Raw genomic sequence first — 18,568 nt, forward strand, 5'->3', positions numbered from 1 at the left:
GGGATGTGCTCTTCCTTTGCTTCCCAGATGAAGCTGGAGTAGAGCCTGAGCTAGACCCTGAGGGGTTGAGAATGTTCTTATGACCTTCACATATGGGGCACTGTCGATAAAAGATGAGGAAATTTCTGTAAGGAATAAATCCAATGCTATGTTTGCATAATCTTTAATTGTTAAAAGTTTCTTTGGCATATTTGTGTACCCTCTGTGTCTGATGCTGTTGGCCATAATATACCTCTCCCACCCCCAAAGTCTCTTTAGCAATGCAGAGCCAAGTCACTGCTTTTGGGATTTCCACAAATCTTGATTGAGGACTAAAGACCTAATTGTTCTTTTCAGGGCATCACTGAGAAAATGGCCTAGCAGATCTTACTTGTGTAAACCCATGTAACTGGTGCTTTACTAGTTTGAACACATTTTGTTTCATCTGTTGTTCTGTTTCTTGGCAGGCGTCTTCCTAAGTTCCAGAAAACATGGAGAAACCAATTATGATATATGGGCTAGAGAGTAGTCAGGTAATAACATTTACAAACAAGTATGCAATTTCAGTTATGACCCTAAAGGACTGTAATACCAAAGGCAATAGGAAAAAAGGGAAGACAATGGAAACACTGAGCATCACTGCCCCCAAGAAAACGAGAATCTTTCCCGTGTGTTTAGGAGTTGCTTTGGTATACCTGCCTGTCCCCCTGTGTGCCACCTACCACACGGCTGGGGAGTGTCTCTTTCACTTAGCAGACAGATTTTTTTCCTTCTAGGTTTAATACCCTTTTTTCTAGAGGCCAGAAAACAGCACAGGCCCCCAGAAGCCCACTCCGGTCTCTCATCTCTAAGAGCCTGGTCTTTGGGGCGAGGTGGGTGGGTCAGGTCTCTAGGGCAACTCTGGAGTTTTCATCCAGTGTCTGTTGGGGGCAGCCCAGTGTGGTTATGACCGTGGAACAGAACATCAAGGCATCACCATCAAAAGTCCAGCCATCCGGGAACAGCTCTGCCACAGTACTTGTGTTCTGAGCATGGCACTGTTCAGTGAGGCACTCGCCCTATGGCAGACCTGCATGCTCAGGAACAGCTGGAACGTTCTGAGTGGTCTTTATGACATCATGACTGTCAGGGATCCACCCACCTGGGACTGACTGGCACAGTCCAGTACTCAGGGTGTGTGGCCTTTATGGATGGAGAATGGGCCTCAGTTTAGGAAAGGCCCTGGGCCCCTACCACCTCCTCTCCCTTCCCGGGACAGTCTGGTGGCCTTTTAGACTGGAAGTGAGGTCACTCTGCCACACACTTAGAACCTGCCCCAACCCAAGATGCCTTGCTACATTTGACTCACTGGTTCTCTTTTCACGTGAGCGCACCTTATCTTCCCACCTAGATTGTAGGTGCATTGAGGGTGGGAACCTTGTCTCACTCAGCTTCACTTCACCACAGTGCCCGCCACCTGTCCACTTTGCAGCACTTAGAAGATATGTGCTGGCTGACTGGGCTCACTTGACAGGAGAACGTCAGCATTTAGCCCGAGCTTCATCGCTGAGAACTGACAGCCTTGCTGGGCATAGGCCGGGAGGAGGAAGGGCGGGGTGGGAGAGTAAGAAGATAAATAAGGGAAGGGGGTGACGGGGTGAGCATGAGGGTACAAGAGGAGGCGAGGGCAGGAACTGGGAGGGAACTGACATGACTGAAGGACTACAGGTGGGAAAGAATAGAATCCAAGGCCCAAGGTGTGGCGTCCTTCCTGGCGCGCTGACGTCAATCGCCCCTGCCAGCACCCCCCAACTGCCCTCAATTCAGGAAGGAGCTGACAGCGACGGAGGCAACTCCTCGCTCTAGTGAGCACCGCATCCTGGGTACAGATTCGCCCCACTTCCCATATGCGGGGGCAAGTGCGGCCCCTGCCCTCTCCCTCCCCTGGCGGAAGGAAGGAAGCCCGGGAGGCGGGCTCGCACGTCTGATCCCGTGTGTCGTCGATGGTCTCCCTGAAGCGGACCGGGCACGCTTCGCGCACTCACCGGGCTGCCGTCAGGGTCTGGAAGGGCTTCGTGGCGGGTCTGGGTCCGCGGGGCACATCTTTGCACGCAGGCTCCACCTTCTTGCAGGGGCCAGGCTGGACCAGGCGCCGTGTGTGTGGGAGAGGGGCTGCCAAGGCTTATTTCCTGCTCGCCCTCCTCCCGCCCCACCTGCTCCTCTCCGGGCTCCGTGCCACTTCTCCACACTCAGCTGCGCCGGGAAGGAGGCATCCGAGGAGGGCATGCTTTGGAAGAACCTGTCCTCAGTGCTGCCTGAGAGTTCAAAAGGCCTCTCAACCTGGACAGCCTGGAGGCCAGAATTTGTCGCTTCAGTGAGTGGCCTGGCTGGGGGTAGGAGGTGAAGTTGTGGCCCACCCACTTGCAGCTTCTGCTTCCAAGAGGAGCCTTTCTAATCGTCTGGGAAATCTCTCCTGGCTCCCTCACGCAAACATTTTGTCTTCTAGGAGTTTCTCATCGCTGGTCTGCAAGTCTCTCTCCTCCGGGCAATTAAGAATCCCACTGCCCACCCTTCCAGGCCAGGTCCTCACCCTGGGCCTCGCACCAATGGCCCCGGGGCTTCTTAGGAGAGGTCTTGCTGCCCCTGCCCACAAAAGCTTGGCATGCAGGAGGCTGGAGCTCTGCTCTTTTGGAATGCATCTACGTAGGGCCTAGTGTTTCCAGTTTCCCCTCTTTCCCCCAGGGAACCCAGGAGGAGGGCAGGGTGTGGACCAGGGCCTGCTATGGCACTAGAAGGTTCATGGCGGTTGGTCTGATGGACCTTGTGGGAGTCAGATCAGCAAACAGAACTGAGGCCAGTCCTTATCATCAATTGTTTTCGTAGATCAGGAGCCTGTGGGCTCACCAATGGCAGTGTCCACACTCCTGCTTTGGCTGCTGGGCATCAAGCCTAAACAGTGAGAGCTCAAGACACACCCGCCCCTGTTATCCTAGGCACATTCTCCTAGCTTTGGGGAAGTGACCGGCTCTTTCTGACTGCTGTACTTTTTGATTCTCCCCGTTATGGTTTGTCTCTTCATCGTCATGATTGTGGTACCTAATGGTTATTGGGCACTGTGGACAAAGAAACTCGCCTGCCACTCTAGTAAACAAAGAATGTTGCCCGCCATCAAGCCAGGAGCCACTGCAGCTGCATCCCCAGCCCAACACGGTGCGCCCTGAGGGGAATTCAGAAAGGAGAAAAACAGGATACTGGCTATAGATAGTTAAGATGCATATCTAAGGAATGATTTCAATGAGCCCAGACTCTAGCATCTTCACATACAGAGAAAAGCACTAAAGTCATGAACTTGAGATGTTTTTTGTGATTAGCAATAATCGTTTGATGTTTGACAACATTATTTTTTTTCAGCAAAAACTCCTATATATCGTGGCTCCTCCCTTACCTCTTCAGAACGGTTCCTCAGAGCTCTCTGAGAGGCTGTCTCATGGACTATAGTCCTCAGTAAGGTCCCTGAATAAAACAGAACTTAAAACTTTTAGGTTGTGCTTTTCTTTTCTCCAGTCAACAGCACTTACAGTGTGCCTGTCCTTGTTTTGAGCGCTCTGCATGAATCGCTTCCTTTCATCTTCTTATCAGCCTTATGAAGTGATGCCTATCAATATCCCCATTGTACACATGAAGCTCAGAGAGGTGAAACAACCTGCCTAAAGTCACAAAGCCAGTGCATGGCAGAGCTGGGGTTTGAAATCCTGTCTGTGATCAGAGCCTGAGTTCCTCCATCTAAGCCACAGTACCTCCCACCCCAGTCCATCCCCAGTCCATCCCTACCTCACTACACCATCTCAGCGGTCTCTGTGTGTGGGTCCTGGATCTGGGTGTGTCTTCCAGGCAGTGAGCTCAGCATTTCATCCTGGATAAAGAGGACACTTAGCAAAGCACTTTCCTTTCTTTATTGGGATTGAGACCAACTGTCTTATGGTAAGAAACCAACCACTCCATATATAAAGCACAGTGGTTAAGGGCAGGGGTTCTGAGACTTAGGGCTTTCATGGATTAAGAGAATTAGTAAAACTGGGTCCTAACACAGGGCCAATGACTTTTGATTTCACCATTTAAAAGAACACTATTTATACTACTACTACTACTATTAATAGTACTACTAGAAATAATATCTAACCATTATAGAGAGAGGCTGTGATGTACCAAGCACTGTTCTCAGTCTTTACGTAAATTATCTGATTTGATCCTCATAAAGAACCCTATTCCATAGGCACTGTTATCCCCGTTTTATAGATAAAGAAACTAAGAAACGTTAAGTAAATTGTTCCTGGGTCTGTGCTGATAACCATTACAATATAAGCTCACCCTTGATTCATAAAAGACATCTTTGAAAAAAATCAAGCACACAAGGGAGACTCTAACCTCAGAATTTGGGAATAAATAAGTAAAAGCTCAGTGAAGTTGGACAGCTCTGGGTTTGAGTTTGGGGCAACTTATTTAATACTCTCTGTGCCTCTGTTCAACTGTAATGAAAGCACTGACACCTACCTAATGGGGCTATTGTGAGGAGTAAATAAGCCCTTCCCACGGTGACTGGCACATAATAAGGACCCCCAGTACATACCAGCTGCAGGCTTACTACTCCTCCTGGCACAGCCCTGCGAGCCCATCTGCTGGGGAGAAGCTGGGTATGGACAGGACAGCCTGGTCCTGCTTTGCAGGTCAGATTGTTGCTGTGACTGACTATCCCCCTCTCTCACTAACAGAAGCAGTCAAACATTTGGGCTTTACTTCCCATTGGTTGAAATTGGTGTTGCCTTGGCAGCACTTGTAAACATTCCGGCTGGGAATCCTGGGGAAAAGCTGCCCAGAGACTTTCTGAGGCTTCCCGGGCTACTACTGTTCCAGACAAGGATCTGGTCACTCAGGTATCGAGGGTTATTAAGGGTGGGAGGGTTCCACAAAAAGGACCTGCAATTGTTCTCCCCATTCATCGCTCAGACCACAAACTTGGCCCTGGCCCTTCACACCCATTTTGCCCATCTGGCCTTTCACTAGGAAGGGAAGGGGAGAAAAAGAACTAAGAGAGGCCAGTTGGAGGGATGCTTTAGACTGGTGCCCACAGATGTGTGAGGGTAACATCTGAACTTTCCTGAGCCCTGCTCCCCCCTTGCCCTCTGCCACTGGAGCACAGGGCTCACTGGGTCCTTCCATAGACAAGGCCCCTACCTCATTTGCTAGGTGTTGAAGGGCACAGATTTGGCTTCCAGTCAATTTGTCAAGAGGCAGTTTGCTGAAAGCCAAGTCGCTGAATGACCAAGTAGCCAAATGGGCCATTTTCTGAAGGATCACGTTGCTGTATGGTTAACTCACCAAAGCCTACCGAATTTACCAATTTACCAAAAAACTATTGTTGTCTAACTATAGAGTTTACGGCAAATTGCTTTGGCCAAATTGGCATGGGCCTTGGGCTGGGGAGAGCTAGTTCTCTAGAGCTAAGGGCCTCCAGACACCCTTACCGCCACCCTTCAGGTCCTCCTCACTCTGGGATGGGCAGCCTGAGAAGATTCCGCTTTCCTCCAGAGGATGGAAAACTGTCCACCAGTTGCAGCAACAGGGAACTGAGGCAGAGGCAAACGAGCTTAAAATGCTGACATGAAACCCAAATGAACATGAGTCAGTATTATTCCCAGAATGTTTAAAGGCTGTTCACACCATTTCTGGCCTGACAGCCAGGGGAACTGGGGTTGCTTTGTACAGCACTCACCACACCTTGGGACCAGCGATGTCCAGAAAGGGAACAAAGGGTGACCCTTCTTGAAAGAGGCTCGCAGAAAGAGAGTGAGCACATTCTGGACGGCAGACGGAAATGTGAGATCAGGGCCCCAGGACTCTTTGTGAATCTTGGAGGGAGGAGAGTGGGGTGATTAAGAGCACAGGCTGTGGAGCCGGATGGTCTGGTGTGAGCTTGGCTTCCTCATCTCACATGGTAATGAGAGGCCCTCTCTTTATGACTCAGGGCCCCAGCAGGAAATTGTTGGCATACAGAAAGTAGGAGAGGTCGAGAAGTGTTAAGTAAAGGGAATATTTACAAAGGTGTGGGCAGAGGGTAGGGAAAGGAGGGGCTGGTAACACTGGGGCCATGGGGTTGAGGGGAGAGGAAGGTTACCCTCACCAGACTGACAAGTGGTGAGCGAGCTGCCCTGGGACAGATGGACGCCTCCTCCACACAGCCAGCCACAGGTGACCCTGGAGGCGGAGAGCCCCCGGTGAATACATGCCCGGAGCTCACTCTTCTCCCTTCAGCCTGGTTTCCCCATTGTGTGGCACCTCCTGGAAGCCAGAGGGCATGGGAGAGCCCACTGCTGCAGTCCCGGCAGGTCAGCGTTCCAGGGCAGAGAGCGGGGGAGGTGGGGAGAGTGGGCCTGGAAGGGCACAGGGAAGGTCTCCAGCCATGATCTCACAGCGCTGTGCTAAGAGGTAAATGGAACGAGGCCCATTACACACCCCAAATTGGGAGTTGCTACTTTTACAAAAATAAATAGCTCCCCTGGGAGTGAGAGAGCCACTTTCATGCAGGGATTGCCTACAGGGGGTTTATAACTGGCGCTAGAAATACGTGACTGCTCCTCAGTGAGGAGACCTCAGTATAGCAGGGAAAGAAAGAATCCAAGACTCAAGGGAAAAAGATGGAAAATGTGCAAAGACTTCTAGCTCTGTGATGAACCCTTCACAGCCCTGGTAACTCTAATTTCCACAGTCTCAACAAATGGTAAAAGCATTTGGAAAATTTTAGTTATCACTTATAAACATCTTACTAAAATAGGAGCAGACAAATGTTTTCTGAATAAATCTCAAGGCATGAGCCAGCATCATACTTACTGGTGTGACACCAGAAAGCATGCCCACTGAAGCCCGACGCAAAAGGAGGGTCACCATCTCCACTTTCACTTCCATTTTTCCGGAAGTGTTACCCAAAGCTAACACTTAAAAAAAAAAAAAAAAAAAAGCTAACACTTATATATTGTAGGAAAAGAGATGGCAAAAAATGATAGTTTCCGGCAGATAATTGTATACCTGGAAAATCCAAGAGAAAAAAACCTGAAAAACGAACCTCTCCTATACTGTACTGCCTCTAATCATTTTGATATACTTTTTTAAAGAGCCACTTGCCCTCAGTGGCCTAAAGCAGGGGCTGAAGTTCTAAGAAAGACTCAACTAGAAATCATTATTGTTGGAACTCTAAGGAAGTTAGGAATCATTCGGCTATGTCTTGCTGAAGTCTTCATGGTTATGAGAATTGGCAAATCCTTGGTTTTCAGGAATATGGACCTCAGCAGCCAGGCACAAAGGGTAAAGAGTGAGGCCTCTCTCCTACCCCAACCCCTAATTCCCTCCCTAGAGGCAACACCGTTTCCTGTGTCTTGTGATTCTTCAAGAGATAGTCTGTACTTAGACGAGAGTGTACACACGCGCACACACACACACACACGCAAAAAGTAACTTTTTGAGTTTCTTTTCCCAGTCAAAAGAAAATGAATGTGACTAAAAATGTCAAATTTCAGAAGGAAGTAGATGTGGATAAAGGTCCCTACAAGCCAGATGATGGATACAGAAGACACTCAAAATGTAACTGAACTAGCTCTAGCTTTAGCCAAGAATGCCATCGCTGCTGCTATCAAGTCCATGGAAGGTAGTAATCCTCTTGGGGTGCGTAAAGGATGGTCTCATTATATAACAGCACACTAGGAGGCAACTAATAAACTCATACCTTGTTTGCAGAAGCCGAAAACCCCATCAAAAATATCGACTGGATCACACAGGGTGAATTCACAGAAGAAAGGGGCCGTAAACAAATTGAGGAGTTCATTTCGGTAAGTCCGTTGACCACTCCAGCTCAGCACACAAAGGGGAAGAACAATTAAAAGGCTCCTGTTTGATGCAAGGTGGGAGTCCTTCTAGGAAGCCTAAGCAATGATATCACAGGCGACCTGAATAAATAAAAACTGTCCTCATCTGGGTTGCAAAGTCAAGATGGGATAGTCTTTGAAGGTGAAAAGCCAATTGTATTTTCCGGTGTTTGTGTCGTCCTCACCGTACACCTCCCTAGGAAAATCGGATATTCTCAGCTAAGCAATTTCCCCATGCTGCTGCTCTAAATGGGGGCCTAGTGGCCTAAGGAGGGAGGTGCCCCTCTAAAATGGGGGTTCTCCAGACCCAGCTTTAGAGTTCTCATATTAGCAGAGGGGATGCACACAGATCACGAGTCTTTTTGATTTAGCTTTGGAATGTATTCACTGTACAGTCAGATGCACATGCTCATGAATTTCTTTTCTTTTTCCTCCTGGTCCTGGCTCTGACCTATTTGTGTGGCTTATCCTGGCAGCTCTGGGGAGAAGGCCCTGGGTGGCTTTGCATAACTGGCGGGGTGGATGAAGAATGGCCTGAAATCCCCACTCACTGTATTTCCTTAGAAGAGAAAGCAGTTGAAATTGGTGGAGGCAAACTCCCCCAGCCTGGGAGAAGTCTCCAGCTGTCTCTGATCAGCCCATCCAAGCCTTCCACCCTAAGGGCACTTTCCCAGGCCCAGGAAGGCTTGGTCAGGTGGGAAGGAGGAAAAAGGTCAGGGGTTCCTGGCTCCACACCCTCCATCCGTGATTGCGGCATGGCTCGCCATTGCCATTGCAAGGGGTATCAAGAGCACAGTGAAGAGAAACGGTGCAAAGTACTAGTTGCTCTTGGGCCTTCCTGCTCTGGAGCACATCTCCCATTTGGGTTTGGGCAAAAGTTCCTGCCTGCTGCACCCAAAGTTTGTGAATCAGACTGAAATTGGACACAGAACAAGCAGGAAAATGTTCCCCTGCAGATCCTACTGGTTCTGAGTAAAAGGCAAAAGTCAGTCCGGACAGTGGCCTATAGGGCCCGACATAATCTGAGTCTCCATCCCCCCTTCCTCCCAACTGCCTGCTCAGACTCCATCACCCACCACCTTCTCCCCGTTCACCTTCCTCACTCCAGCCATGCTTGCCTCCTTGCTGTTCAACTGCCAGGCATGCTCCCACCTCAGGGCCTTTGCACTTGCTGTTCCCGCTGCCGGAACCCTCTCCCCTGAGATCTACTCTCATGGTTTGCACTTTCCCTCTCTTCAGGTCTTTGTTAGGATGCCTTTTGCTCACTGAGGCATTTCCCGGCCACCTGATCTAAAATTGCACCCATCTCTCCTCTGACTTATTTTTTTCATTAGCACTTACCTCTACCTATGATATTAGATTTTATTTACCCTATTGCCTTTTTTCCATCACCAGACCACATGATCCATGAGGGCAGAGACTTTTGTTCATTGCTCTGTCCCCAGGCCTTAGAAAGGTCAGGTACATAGAGGATGTTCTATAAATATGTGTTGAATACATGAACAGATTTATTCTCTCCATACCATTATTCTTCACAGATGAAAAGCTAAGTCAAGGGCTGTTGTGAGGACACAGACAATTAGAAAGTAGAAGGTGACGGAAAAGCTAAAAGCTCTATATAACTCCTGACATAAAATCACCCTGTTCCCAGCCCCACTAATGCAGCAAGCCCTAGAAGTGAAGTCTACCATCTAAGTGCTAGGCATTTCTGATGGAGAACTTTCTCAAGCCTATTGCAGATTTCCCAGAGTCCACCATACACCAGGGGACAGCAAATTAGGAGTTACCATTTCCTGAGTGAGCACTGCTATGTGCCAAGCACCACTAAGCACTTCACATGCATTATCTCATTTAATCCTCACAACAAACCTGTGTATAGGTACCTCAGTGTACCCATTTTACAGATGACGAATCTTGAGGCTCAGAGAGGTTGGGCAATTTGTCCAAAGTCTTTCTGATTAACCAGCAAAATGAAGTTCTGATCATAGGTCTGTCTGATATACTTCTTCCACCTTAACAGGAGAAGTACTTTTTGATGACAAAAATAATGCAGTTTACTATCAATGAAAAATGCAAATTCAAAAGATTTTAAGGTATTGCAATGTGAAAGGGGGCACGGGTTCAATCCCTTGGGAACTAAGATCCCGCATGCCATGCGGTGCGGCTCCCTCCCCCAAAAAAGAATGATTAAATCTGGTATCACAAGGCTTGTGTGTTTGTGGGGAGGGAACCGGTGCACTTATACATTGCCAATGGGCATAATAATTGGTTAATTTTCTTCAGGAATGCAATCTGGCAACAAGAATACACAAATAAGTTCTTAGTATAAGAAAAACTGGAAAATCCCCCATGCCTATCACATACTTAAAATATTTTTACAATAAGACATCATTATTAAAAAAAAACTCTGAGCAAAAAGACACAAAGTAGAAAATGAAAGTTCCCAGATCTACTCCCTCAAATGTCACTTATCATCGATAACAGTTTTGTGCATATACTTCCAGGTGCCTGTTGATTTTGAGTGTCCAATAATATGTAATTGGCTAAGCCATCCATGGTAGAGTAGCACAATGAGATACTGTTTCCTGGAAGTGAGTATATGAAGCATATGAAGCAATGTTATGTAAAAATGATAAAACATGGGATAACACACACTCACTGTACAGAGATAAAAATGGGAAGAGAGTGGCCTGATGGAGATAGCTGAATTTACTGTGTCTAAGGCTGCTTTAGAAAATCCTAGAACTGAGACATCTGATGGGGTGGAGAGAGCGCTGCTCGGGAGCCCTCCGAGCTGGCTGCTCGGGAGCCTGGGTTCCAGCTGTTGTGTGGGATTGTCCCTTCCTATTTCTAGGCCCCAGGATCCTCATCTGCAAAGTGAGGGGCCTTGTTAGATGATCTTTAGGGACCACTCCAATGCTACAAAGTCTGTGATTGTGTGACAGATTAAACATTAGGCCTGAAAAAGTATATCAAGTAACACAGAAAGGTTGGGAAAAAAAAGACATGCTCCAATGGGCCTCATGGGGTTGGCTGTCGGACTCCTTCACTGAAAGGGAAAATGATCTATGTAAGAAGACACAGAACTGATCTCAAGGAATCTAGAGTCTGGTGCTCCTCTCTGGCTAACTGAAACAGCCAATTGGGTATAAGTTTGAAATAAAGTTAGCTGAGGCAGAAGGCCAGCCTACATTTTTTTTTTTTTTAAAGGAAGGCCTGAAGTCTTTTTACCATTTCCTCCCAAACTCTCTCTCTACATCACTGGGATTGTTAGATAATCCTACTTCCTTCCTTCTGTGGACCTTCATCTTAATTCAAGATCTTTTTTAGGAAGCTTTCTGTGCCCCAATAGCCAGTGCAACGGTGTTCCGTTGAACTTGTGGAACACCTCTGGCATTCAAGGCCTGGTGCCCAGACTCAAGGCTACATCATGCCTGTGTGGACCCTAGGTGTTAGTAAGATCTGTGCTTTGGAGGGGGAAGCTTCTCCAAGGGATCTGAGGGATCTGAATGATCCCTTGCCTGATCTATTCCTTTTCTGACCTTATTTTACCTACCACCTAGGGCTGCAATGAAGTGAGTCTGATTTTCCAAAACAGCTTGTGAAATCAGCCCCCTTACTTTCTAGTCACACCTTTAGGTCTTCTGGAGTAGAGTGAGCAGAACACGTGTTCTAAGCACTTTCTAATTATTTTCCAATTAACCAAAGTTGCCTTCCAAGTAAAGGTCTGGAAGGAGGTTAATGTGTACATGTGTGTGGTGTGTATGTACACACACACTGAGCGTGGGCCCCTGAGCTCCAAAGCCCAATCTCAAGCGATGTCTGCACTATTCACTTATTTGACATTTTAGCTCCACCTTTTCTCTCCCCTACCTGTGGAGATAAGCGGGAGTTGACTATAGTTTGAATCCCAGTCAAAAGTGTTAGAAATGGATCCAGAAGCAGGGCTGTAACCCCTACTGTTGTGCGCTGCCTTCGTCTAGACAGCTTGAACAGAAGTCTGCTTTTCTTCCTTTGTGTGCTTTTTATTTTTTCCTATGAAACAGAACTGGGAGTATCAAGGCTGCTGGTCACACTACACAGAGTTTTTAAAGAGGGAAGATGTGATTCACAGCTTCCACTACATCTACTGTGTACACTGGAGCATCCCAACTGCTCGGAGACCCATAGCACGAACCACTGCCAGTGTCTACTTCACCATCAAGATCAACACAAACAAACCTCCGGTAAGTGCTTTCCTTTTCTGCCCTGTTCCCTTCAGTGAGGCTTCGATGAGAATAGAGACTTCTCTTGTCAAGGCCATTGACGGGCCCCTTCTTTGTGAAACAGAACAGTCGTATTTCTGTCCTCGTCTTGCTTGGCCCATCTGCAGCACTTGCCATAGCTGATCACTCCCTCCTCCGTGAAATGTTCCATTTGGCTTCTAGAACAACATTCTCTCCTGGTTTTCCTCCTGCCTCACTGACCATTCCTGCTCTACTGGTCTACTGGCCTCTCCTCCTCTCACCAACCTCTTCATGTTGGAATGTCCCAAAACTCAGGCCTTGAATCTTTTCTCTAGCCTCACCTCCTTGATGATCTTATCCAGTCTCCTGGCTTTAAATGCCACCTCTAGCTTATGATTCCCAAATTTCTATCTCCAGCCCAGATTTCTGCCACTTGGATGTTTAATAAACATCTCACTTATTGTATCCAAAACTGAACTTCTTATCTGCCTTTCCAAGTCCAACCTACCTGTGCCTTTCTCATCTCAGCTGATGGCCAAAATCCTTGGCGTCATCCTTGACTCTTCTTTTTCACTCACATCCATTAGGAAATCCTGTTGGTCCTACCTTCAAAAATAGGCCCTGATGGGACTCCCCTGGTGGCGCAGTGGTTAAGAATCCGCCTGCCAATGCAGGGGACACGGGTTCGAGCCCTGGTCTGGGAAGATCCCACATGCTGCAGAGCAACTAAGCCCATGCACCACAACTACTGAGCCTGTGCTCTAGAGCCCGCGTGCCACAACTACTGAAGCCCGCGCACCTAGAGCCCGTGCTCCACAACAAGAGAAGCTACCGCCATGAGAAGCCCGTGCACCGCAACTAAGAGTAGACCCCGCTTGCCGCAACTAGAGAAAGCCCACGCTCAGCAATGAAGACCCAACGCAGCCAAAAAAAAATTAAAAAAAAAAATAGGCCCTGAATCCAAGCATTTCTTCCCACTCCACCTCTACCACCCTGGGCCAAGACACCATCATCTCTCACCAAGGTTATTTCAATAGGCTTCTAACTAGTCTCTCTGCTTCCACCCTTACCCGCATCCTGTCTCTTTTCAACCAGCCGGAGTGAGCCTTGGGAAAATGAAGTTATGTCACGCATCTGTTTTGAATGTTCCAACATGCTTTTCAAACTTCAAAGTGCATGTGAATTACTCAGGGGTCTTGTTAAAAGGAAGATTCTGATTCAGCAGGTCTGGGGCTCAAACTTCTGCATTACAAAGAAATTCCCAGGGGATGCTGATGCTGCAGGCCCACAGGCCATACTTTGAGTAATGAGGGCCTACAGGCCTTGTGTGATCTGGTTCCTTGTTATTTCGACTTTCCCGTTACTCCTTCCCCCTCACTCTGCTCCAGCCACTCTGATCTTGCTACTCCTTAAATAAGCCAGGTATTGTCCCTCCTCAGGGCTTCTGCGCTTGCTGTTCCCTTTGACTGGAACCCTTTCCCCTAGGTACGTGCACAGCCTGCTCGCTCACCTCCTCCACTGCACTTTCTACCCACCCCCATGATTTTGCTTTTCCTCCATAGCACTTTATCACCTTCTGATCTTCTATGTAACTTCTTATCTTGTTATACTCTGCTCCCCCACCAGAATGTAAGCTTCAGAAAGGCAGGGATTTCTGTCTTGCTGTAAAACAAAGCCTGGTAAATAGCAGGCACTCAATAAATACTTGAAGGAATGACTGCTTGTAGCCACTAGGTCGACCGTGAATATGAAATATGTTGATAGCTGGTGTGAAACGAGTCCAAATAACATGTATGACTCCAAGGCTAGGGTCCTTAGAACAGGGTTGGTACCAAGCATAATGCCTGGAATACAGCAGACATAAAAATGTTATTTCCCCTCTGCCTTCATCCTTTCAAAGTTATTTGAGGCTCTGCCTGACTCTAAGGCTTTATATATGATGACACAGTGAGCCAGCTATGTCCTATATTCATCCTATCCTAGTACAAACTTACCTAGTTGGAGGGTTTGGAACCTGGAGTGATCTAAAAAGGTAAAATCTGTGAGTTCTCACTTCTCCTGGTCATATATCCCGCCATCAGCTGTCTTGCTAACTGGTGAGCTCTAAGATCGGAAAGTGAGGCTGCTGGAGGTGAATGAGACCATGACAAGAGACCACACAGAGACAGGGCTTGGGAGCCTGGCTCTCGCTCAGAATTCCGAGTATAATTTTGGAGGGGACACTGGATGGGGACCACTGAGACAGCATTACAACCTAGATTTTTATGCTGCTTTTAAAATGTTTTTGAACCATGTTCATCTATATGGTTTCATTCTTAGGCCATCCCTACAAGGTAAGTTGGTACTGTTGGTTGAGTAAACTGGAGCACGTAAAGAAGGCACATGACTTCCTCATGCTCCTAGTAATGAGAGCACAGCCTCTCTTGACTTGTTTTCAATTTTGTGGATACTCTTAAGGTATTTGTTGCCAAAAAGATCTTTTGGGGAACACAGGTTTGAAGTGAAAAAGAACTACTACCTACAGACCTCCAACTCACAGGGAAAATGAATTCTAGAAATTGAAGAGTCTACTTATGGACACTTGTAGCAATGGAAAGAATCATGAGTTGGTGTGACTGGTCTTGGCTGACAGCTGTCTTTTTCTCTTAGGATACACCCATTGATGTCTCTTACGTCTTTGAGAGCCATTCATTTGTTCACAGGTAATGAACATTTAGAGACTTACTTTATTTTTTATTTTTTTAAAAAATTGGTCATAGCTTTATTCAAACGAGTAAAGTTTTAGCTGGTAGTAAGGCAAAGCACTGTTCATTAACATTTATTTATTTCCCAGTTAGATATATATATATTTTTAAATTTTTTAATCAGTCATCAATTTTATACACATCACTTTACACATGTCAATCCCAATCGCCCAATTCAGCACATCACCATCCCCACCCCCCACTGCTTTCCCCCCTTGGTGTCCATACGTTTGTTCTCTACATCTGTGTCTCAACTTCTGCCCTGCAACCCGGTTCATCTGTACCATTTTTCTAGGTTCCACATACATGCGTTAATATACGATATTTGTTTTTCTCTTTCTGGCTTACTTCACTCTGTATGACAGTCTCTAGATCCATCCACGTCTCAACAAATGACTCAATTTCGTTCCTTTTTATGGCTGAGTAATATTCCATTGTATATATGTACCACAACTTCTTTATCCATTCGTCTGTTGATGGGCATTTAGGTTGCTTCCATGACCTGGCTATTGTAAATAGTGTTGCAATGAACATTCGGGTGCATGTGTCTTTTTGAATTATGGTTTTTAGAGACTTACTTTAAAAGGGTGGTGGGAAAACTCATCACACTCCAGGAGCCCAGCAGGCCCACAGCCACAGGTAATTTACATAATGGTCACTTTTCTTCTTTGGACCACCTACTCCATTAAGATGGGCTGAAAGTAGGAGTCTGCCTTTGTTCTAGAAAATTGTTTTTATTTTTAGTGTCTCCTTTTTCAGTGATTATAAATGTGAGGATTAGTTGCTGGAGTAGGGTGGGGCCAAGGTAGGTCATGTCTACTGTTTCTATGTGAAACTTCACAGTCACATGGAACTAACATATAACAATTCCTTTTATTTGTACAGCGTCTCTCTTAGAGAATCGTTACATATAAACTCATTAAGCCTTTTATTGAAGGGGCCTAAGGAACAGAGATGACCTTTGTCCCCCACCCACAAAAGGCATTTGCTCACTAGGAATGTAACAGAGTATACAGGTAATCAATCCCTGGCTCAATGTTTTGTTTCATTTTAAAAACTTCTGTTGTGTTTGTTTTTCTTCCTCTGCAGACCAGGAATGACTCACTTTCAAGAAAAATACCTGAGGGACATTATTGAGGCCAAATATATTTTAATGAATTCAAATATCTTCCAATTCAACAGTGTCAGAATCTTCCAGAATATTTTAGGAATAGATTTCTCATCAGAGTGTGTTAAAAATACGATACTGCACACACAGAATATTTATTGAATAATAAACTTGTGGCACACAATCCAGCTGCATTGGTTTTCTTTGCATTCATTCATTTTCCAGTTGGCAACTTCCATTACATTAGCAGAGTAACCAGTAAGTTGTCTTCTATTTTTTTTTTGATTTTATTTATTTATTTATTCATTTATTTTTGGCTGTGTTGGGTCTTCGTTTCTGTGCGAGGGCTTTCTCTAGTTGCGGCAAGTGGGGGCCACTCTTCATCGCGGTGCGCGGGCCTCTCACTATAGCGGCCTCTCTTGTTGCGGAGCACAGGCTCCAGGCGCACAGGCTCAGTAGTTGTGGCTCACGGGCCTAGTCGCTCCGCGGCATGTGGGATCCTCCCAGACCAGGGCTTGAACCCCTGTCTCCTGCATTGGCAGGCAGATTCTTAACCACTGCGCCACCAGGGAAGCCCTGTCTTCTATTTTCTAAAAGGTTTTTCCCATCACTATCTGCATCACTCAGAGTCTTACAGGTACAAAAGCTGAGTTTAGAGAGTTGCTAAAATTCACCTGTCAGACCAAACTGAGATTGGTCCTTGGCTGCTTGTTCCCCCATTTGAGCCTAAGTCTCTAGCCTGGACACACCTCTTTCATGGGCACAACTAGGGAACAGAAAAATGGCAACAGTTCTACAGCTCATAATATAACCAGTCTGAAGGGTTTCCCTACTCACAGACCCCTTTATTTACTGCAAGTTAAGCCTCACTGTTAAACAATACATTCTGAAACTATGAAACTGGGCGTGCTGCCTAACACAACACAGCATTACAACTGTGATGGCACCAGGGTGGCTTGAGGATTGGGTGCAATGAAACAGGGAAGGTTCAATCGCCACCCTTACTATTTCTTGTCTTCTTCCCATCCTCACGCCAGATCGTTCCTACCATCCCTGTGAGGTTGTCTTGCCTGGCTGCAAGGTTTTAAAACACCAAATACAAAATTATGAGTGATTACTTACAGGTACATCAGAATATGTATTTATGTACACAAGCACTGGAAGGGAACACAGAATACTAAAGACAATTGATGGGGTAAGACTGGGGGTAATTTTTCTTTCTTCTTCTTTTTTAACTGTTGCATTTGTGCAATCAATTAAAAAGGAGGGAAAATCTCATCAGAGCAACAGGTGAGGAGGGGGGAAACTAGGTAAGTCTCCTTGGAGAACAAAAAATATATTTCAAATACAACAGCCCTCCCATTTGACTTATGGCTCAGGTGACTAAAACACAGTTTGAAGCAGTAACTCTAATAGGCTGAAAATAAAATACTTTTAGCCCTTTTATTCTTCCCTCCTCTTTCCCAAAGAACATGCTACTGAAGCTATTCTTTGGCAGATCTTTCCTGAAAAAACCTTGATGAAAGATATGATAAAGTTCTGAAATAAATTAATATATTTTCTTTCATTTATTCAACAAGCATTTGTTGAGTATCTACTCTGTGGAGGAGACAGAAGAATCTGATGAAAATCCACAATATTCATATATCACAAAATTGTTGCATTTAAACTACCTTGCCTACTGAATGAAAATCAGAGAACAAATCCATTCAGTCTCTAGGAACCAGTAACAAAAAGTAATGTTCTTAGAGAACAAAATTTTTATTTTTTCTTCTTTTTTTTTTTTTTAATTTTTTTTGGCCACCTGCGCAGCTTGTGGGATCTTAGTTCCCCGACCAGGGATTGAACCCGGGCCCTCGGCAGTGAAAAACGCCGAGTCCTAACCACTGGACCACCAGGGAATTCCTGAGAACAAAATTTTTAAATGGGGAATATAAATTTAGGTTTTATTACACAGGGAAGTGGATGGATTATGACTCACAAATTTGGGACCTAGTTTCCTTTTAACTTTTCGAAATAATACATTTATTAGGCTAGGCAACAATGATGATAAATCGAAATCACTTCAAATTCAGGGATCATAAATGTTGCTACATGCCAACTGGCTGTTTGGTTCATTAATTGTGGGTTAAAGTTAGACATTTTCCTAGAACATATGTTAAGTAGTAAAAATTTTATCTATACTTTGATAAAGTACATAAAGTATATTTTCACTGCCTTGTTTTAAAACATTTTTTATTTTTTTTGAAGAGTACACTGCATTTAACCCCATAAATTATAACATCTTAACACATGTAAATTATTTGTATTTTTAAAGTGCTTTGAAAGATATTTATTTATTTAAAAAATTTTTTTACTTTTTAATTTTTAAATTTTTTCAATATCCACCAGCCATTGCGTGACACACCAGCCGCCTCCCCAAGGAGCTTGAAGGTGAGGGGAGATGCCCAGTCTTGCCCACCACTTCCAGAGGCCCAGGCCAGCCACAGAGCCCTCAGGTTTGGGGACAGTCCCACCAGCCACTTGCTATTCATGCTTCCCCAGGAGTTGCTGAAACCCAGGTCACAGTTTGCCGTGGACTTGCAGACAACGGCGTCCAGAGGGCTCGTGTTTTACACA

The 18,568-nt window shown here is 45.9% G+C and overlaps 1 protein-coding gene across 1 annotated transcript; it reads left to right on the plus strand.

The window, feature by feature from the left end:
- The first annotated feature begins 6,156 nt into the window (after positions 1-6,156).
- Positions 6,157-16,276, plus strand: AKAP14 (A-kinase anchoring protein 14). Its single transcript, XM_007178599.2, has 6 exons — positions 6,157-6,341; positions 7,527-7,654; positions 7,744-7,835; positions 11,918-12,097; positions 14,747-14,799; positions 15,931-16,276. The coding sequence occupies exons 2-6, from the start codon at positions 7,537-7,539 to the stop codon at positions 16,109-16,111; spliced, it is 624 nt and encodes a 207-aa protein (XP_007178661.2). The 5' UTR covers positions 6,157-6,341; positions 7,527-7,536; the 3' UTR covers positions 16,112-16,276.
- Positions 16,277-18,568: the final 2,292 nt, after the last annotated feature.

The sequence above is a fragment of the Balaenoptera acutorostrata genome, chromosome X, assembly GCF_949987535.1.
Source record: "Balaenoptera acutorostrata chromosome X, mBalAcu1.1, whole genome shotgun sequence".
Taxonomy (NCBI): Eukaryota; Metazoa; Chordata; class Mammalia; order Artiodactyla; family Balaenopteridae; genus Balaenoptera; species Balaenoptera acutorostrata.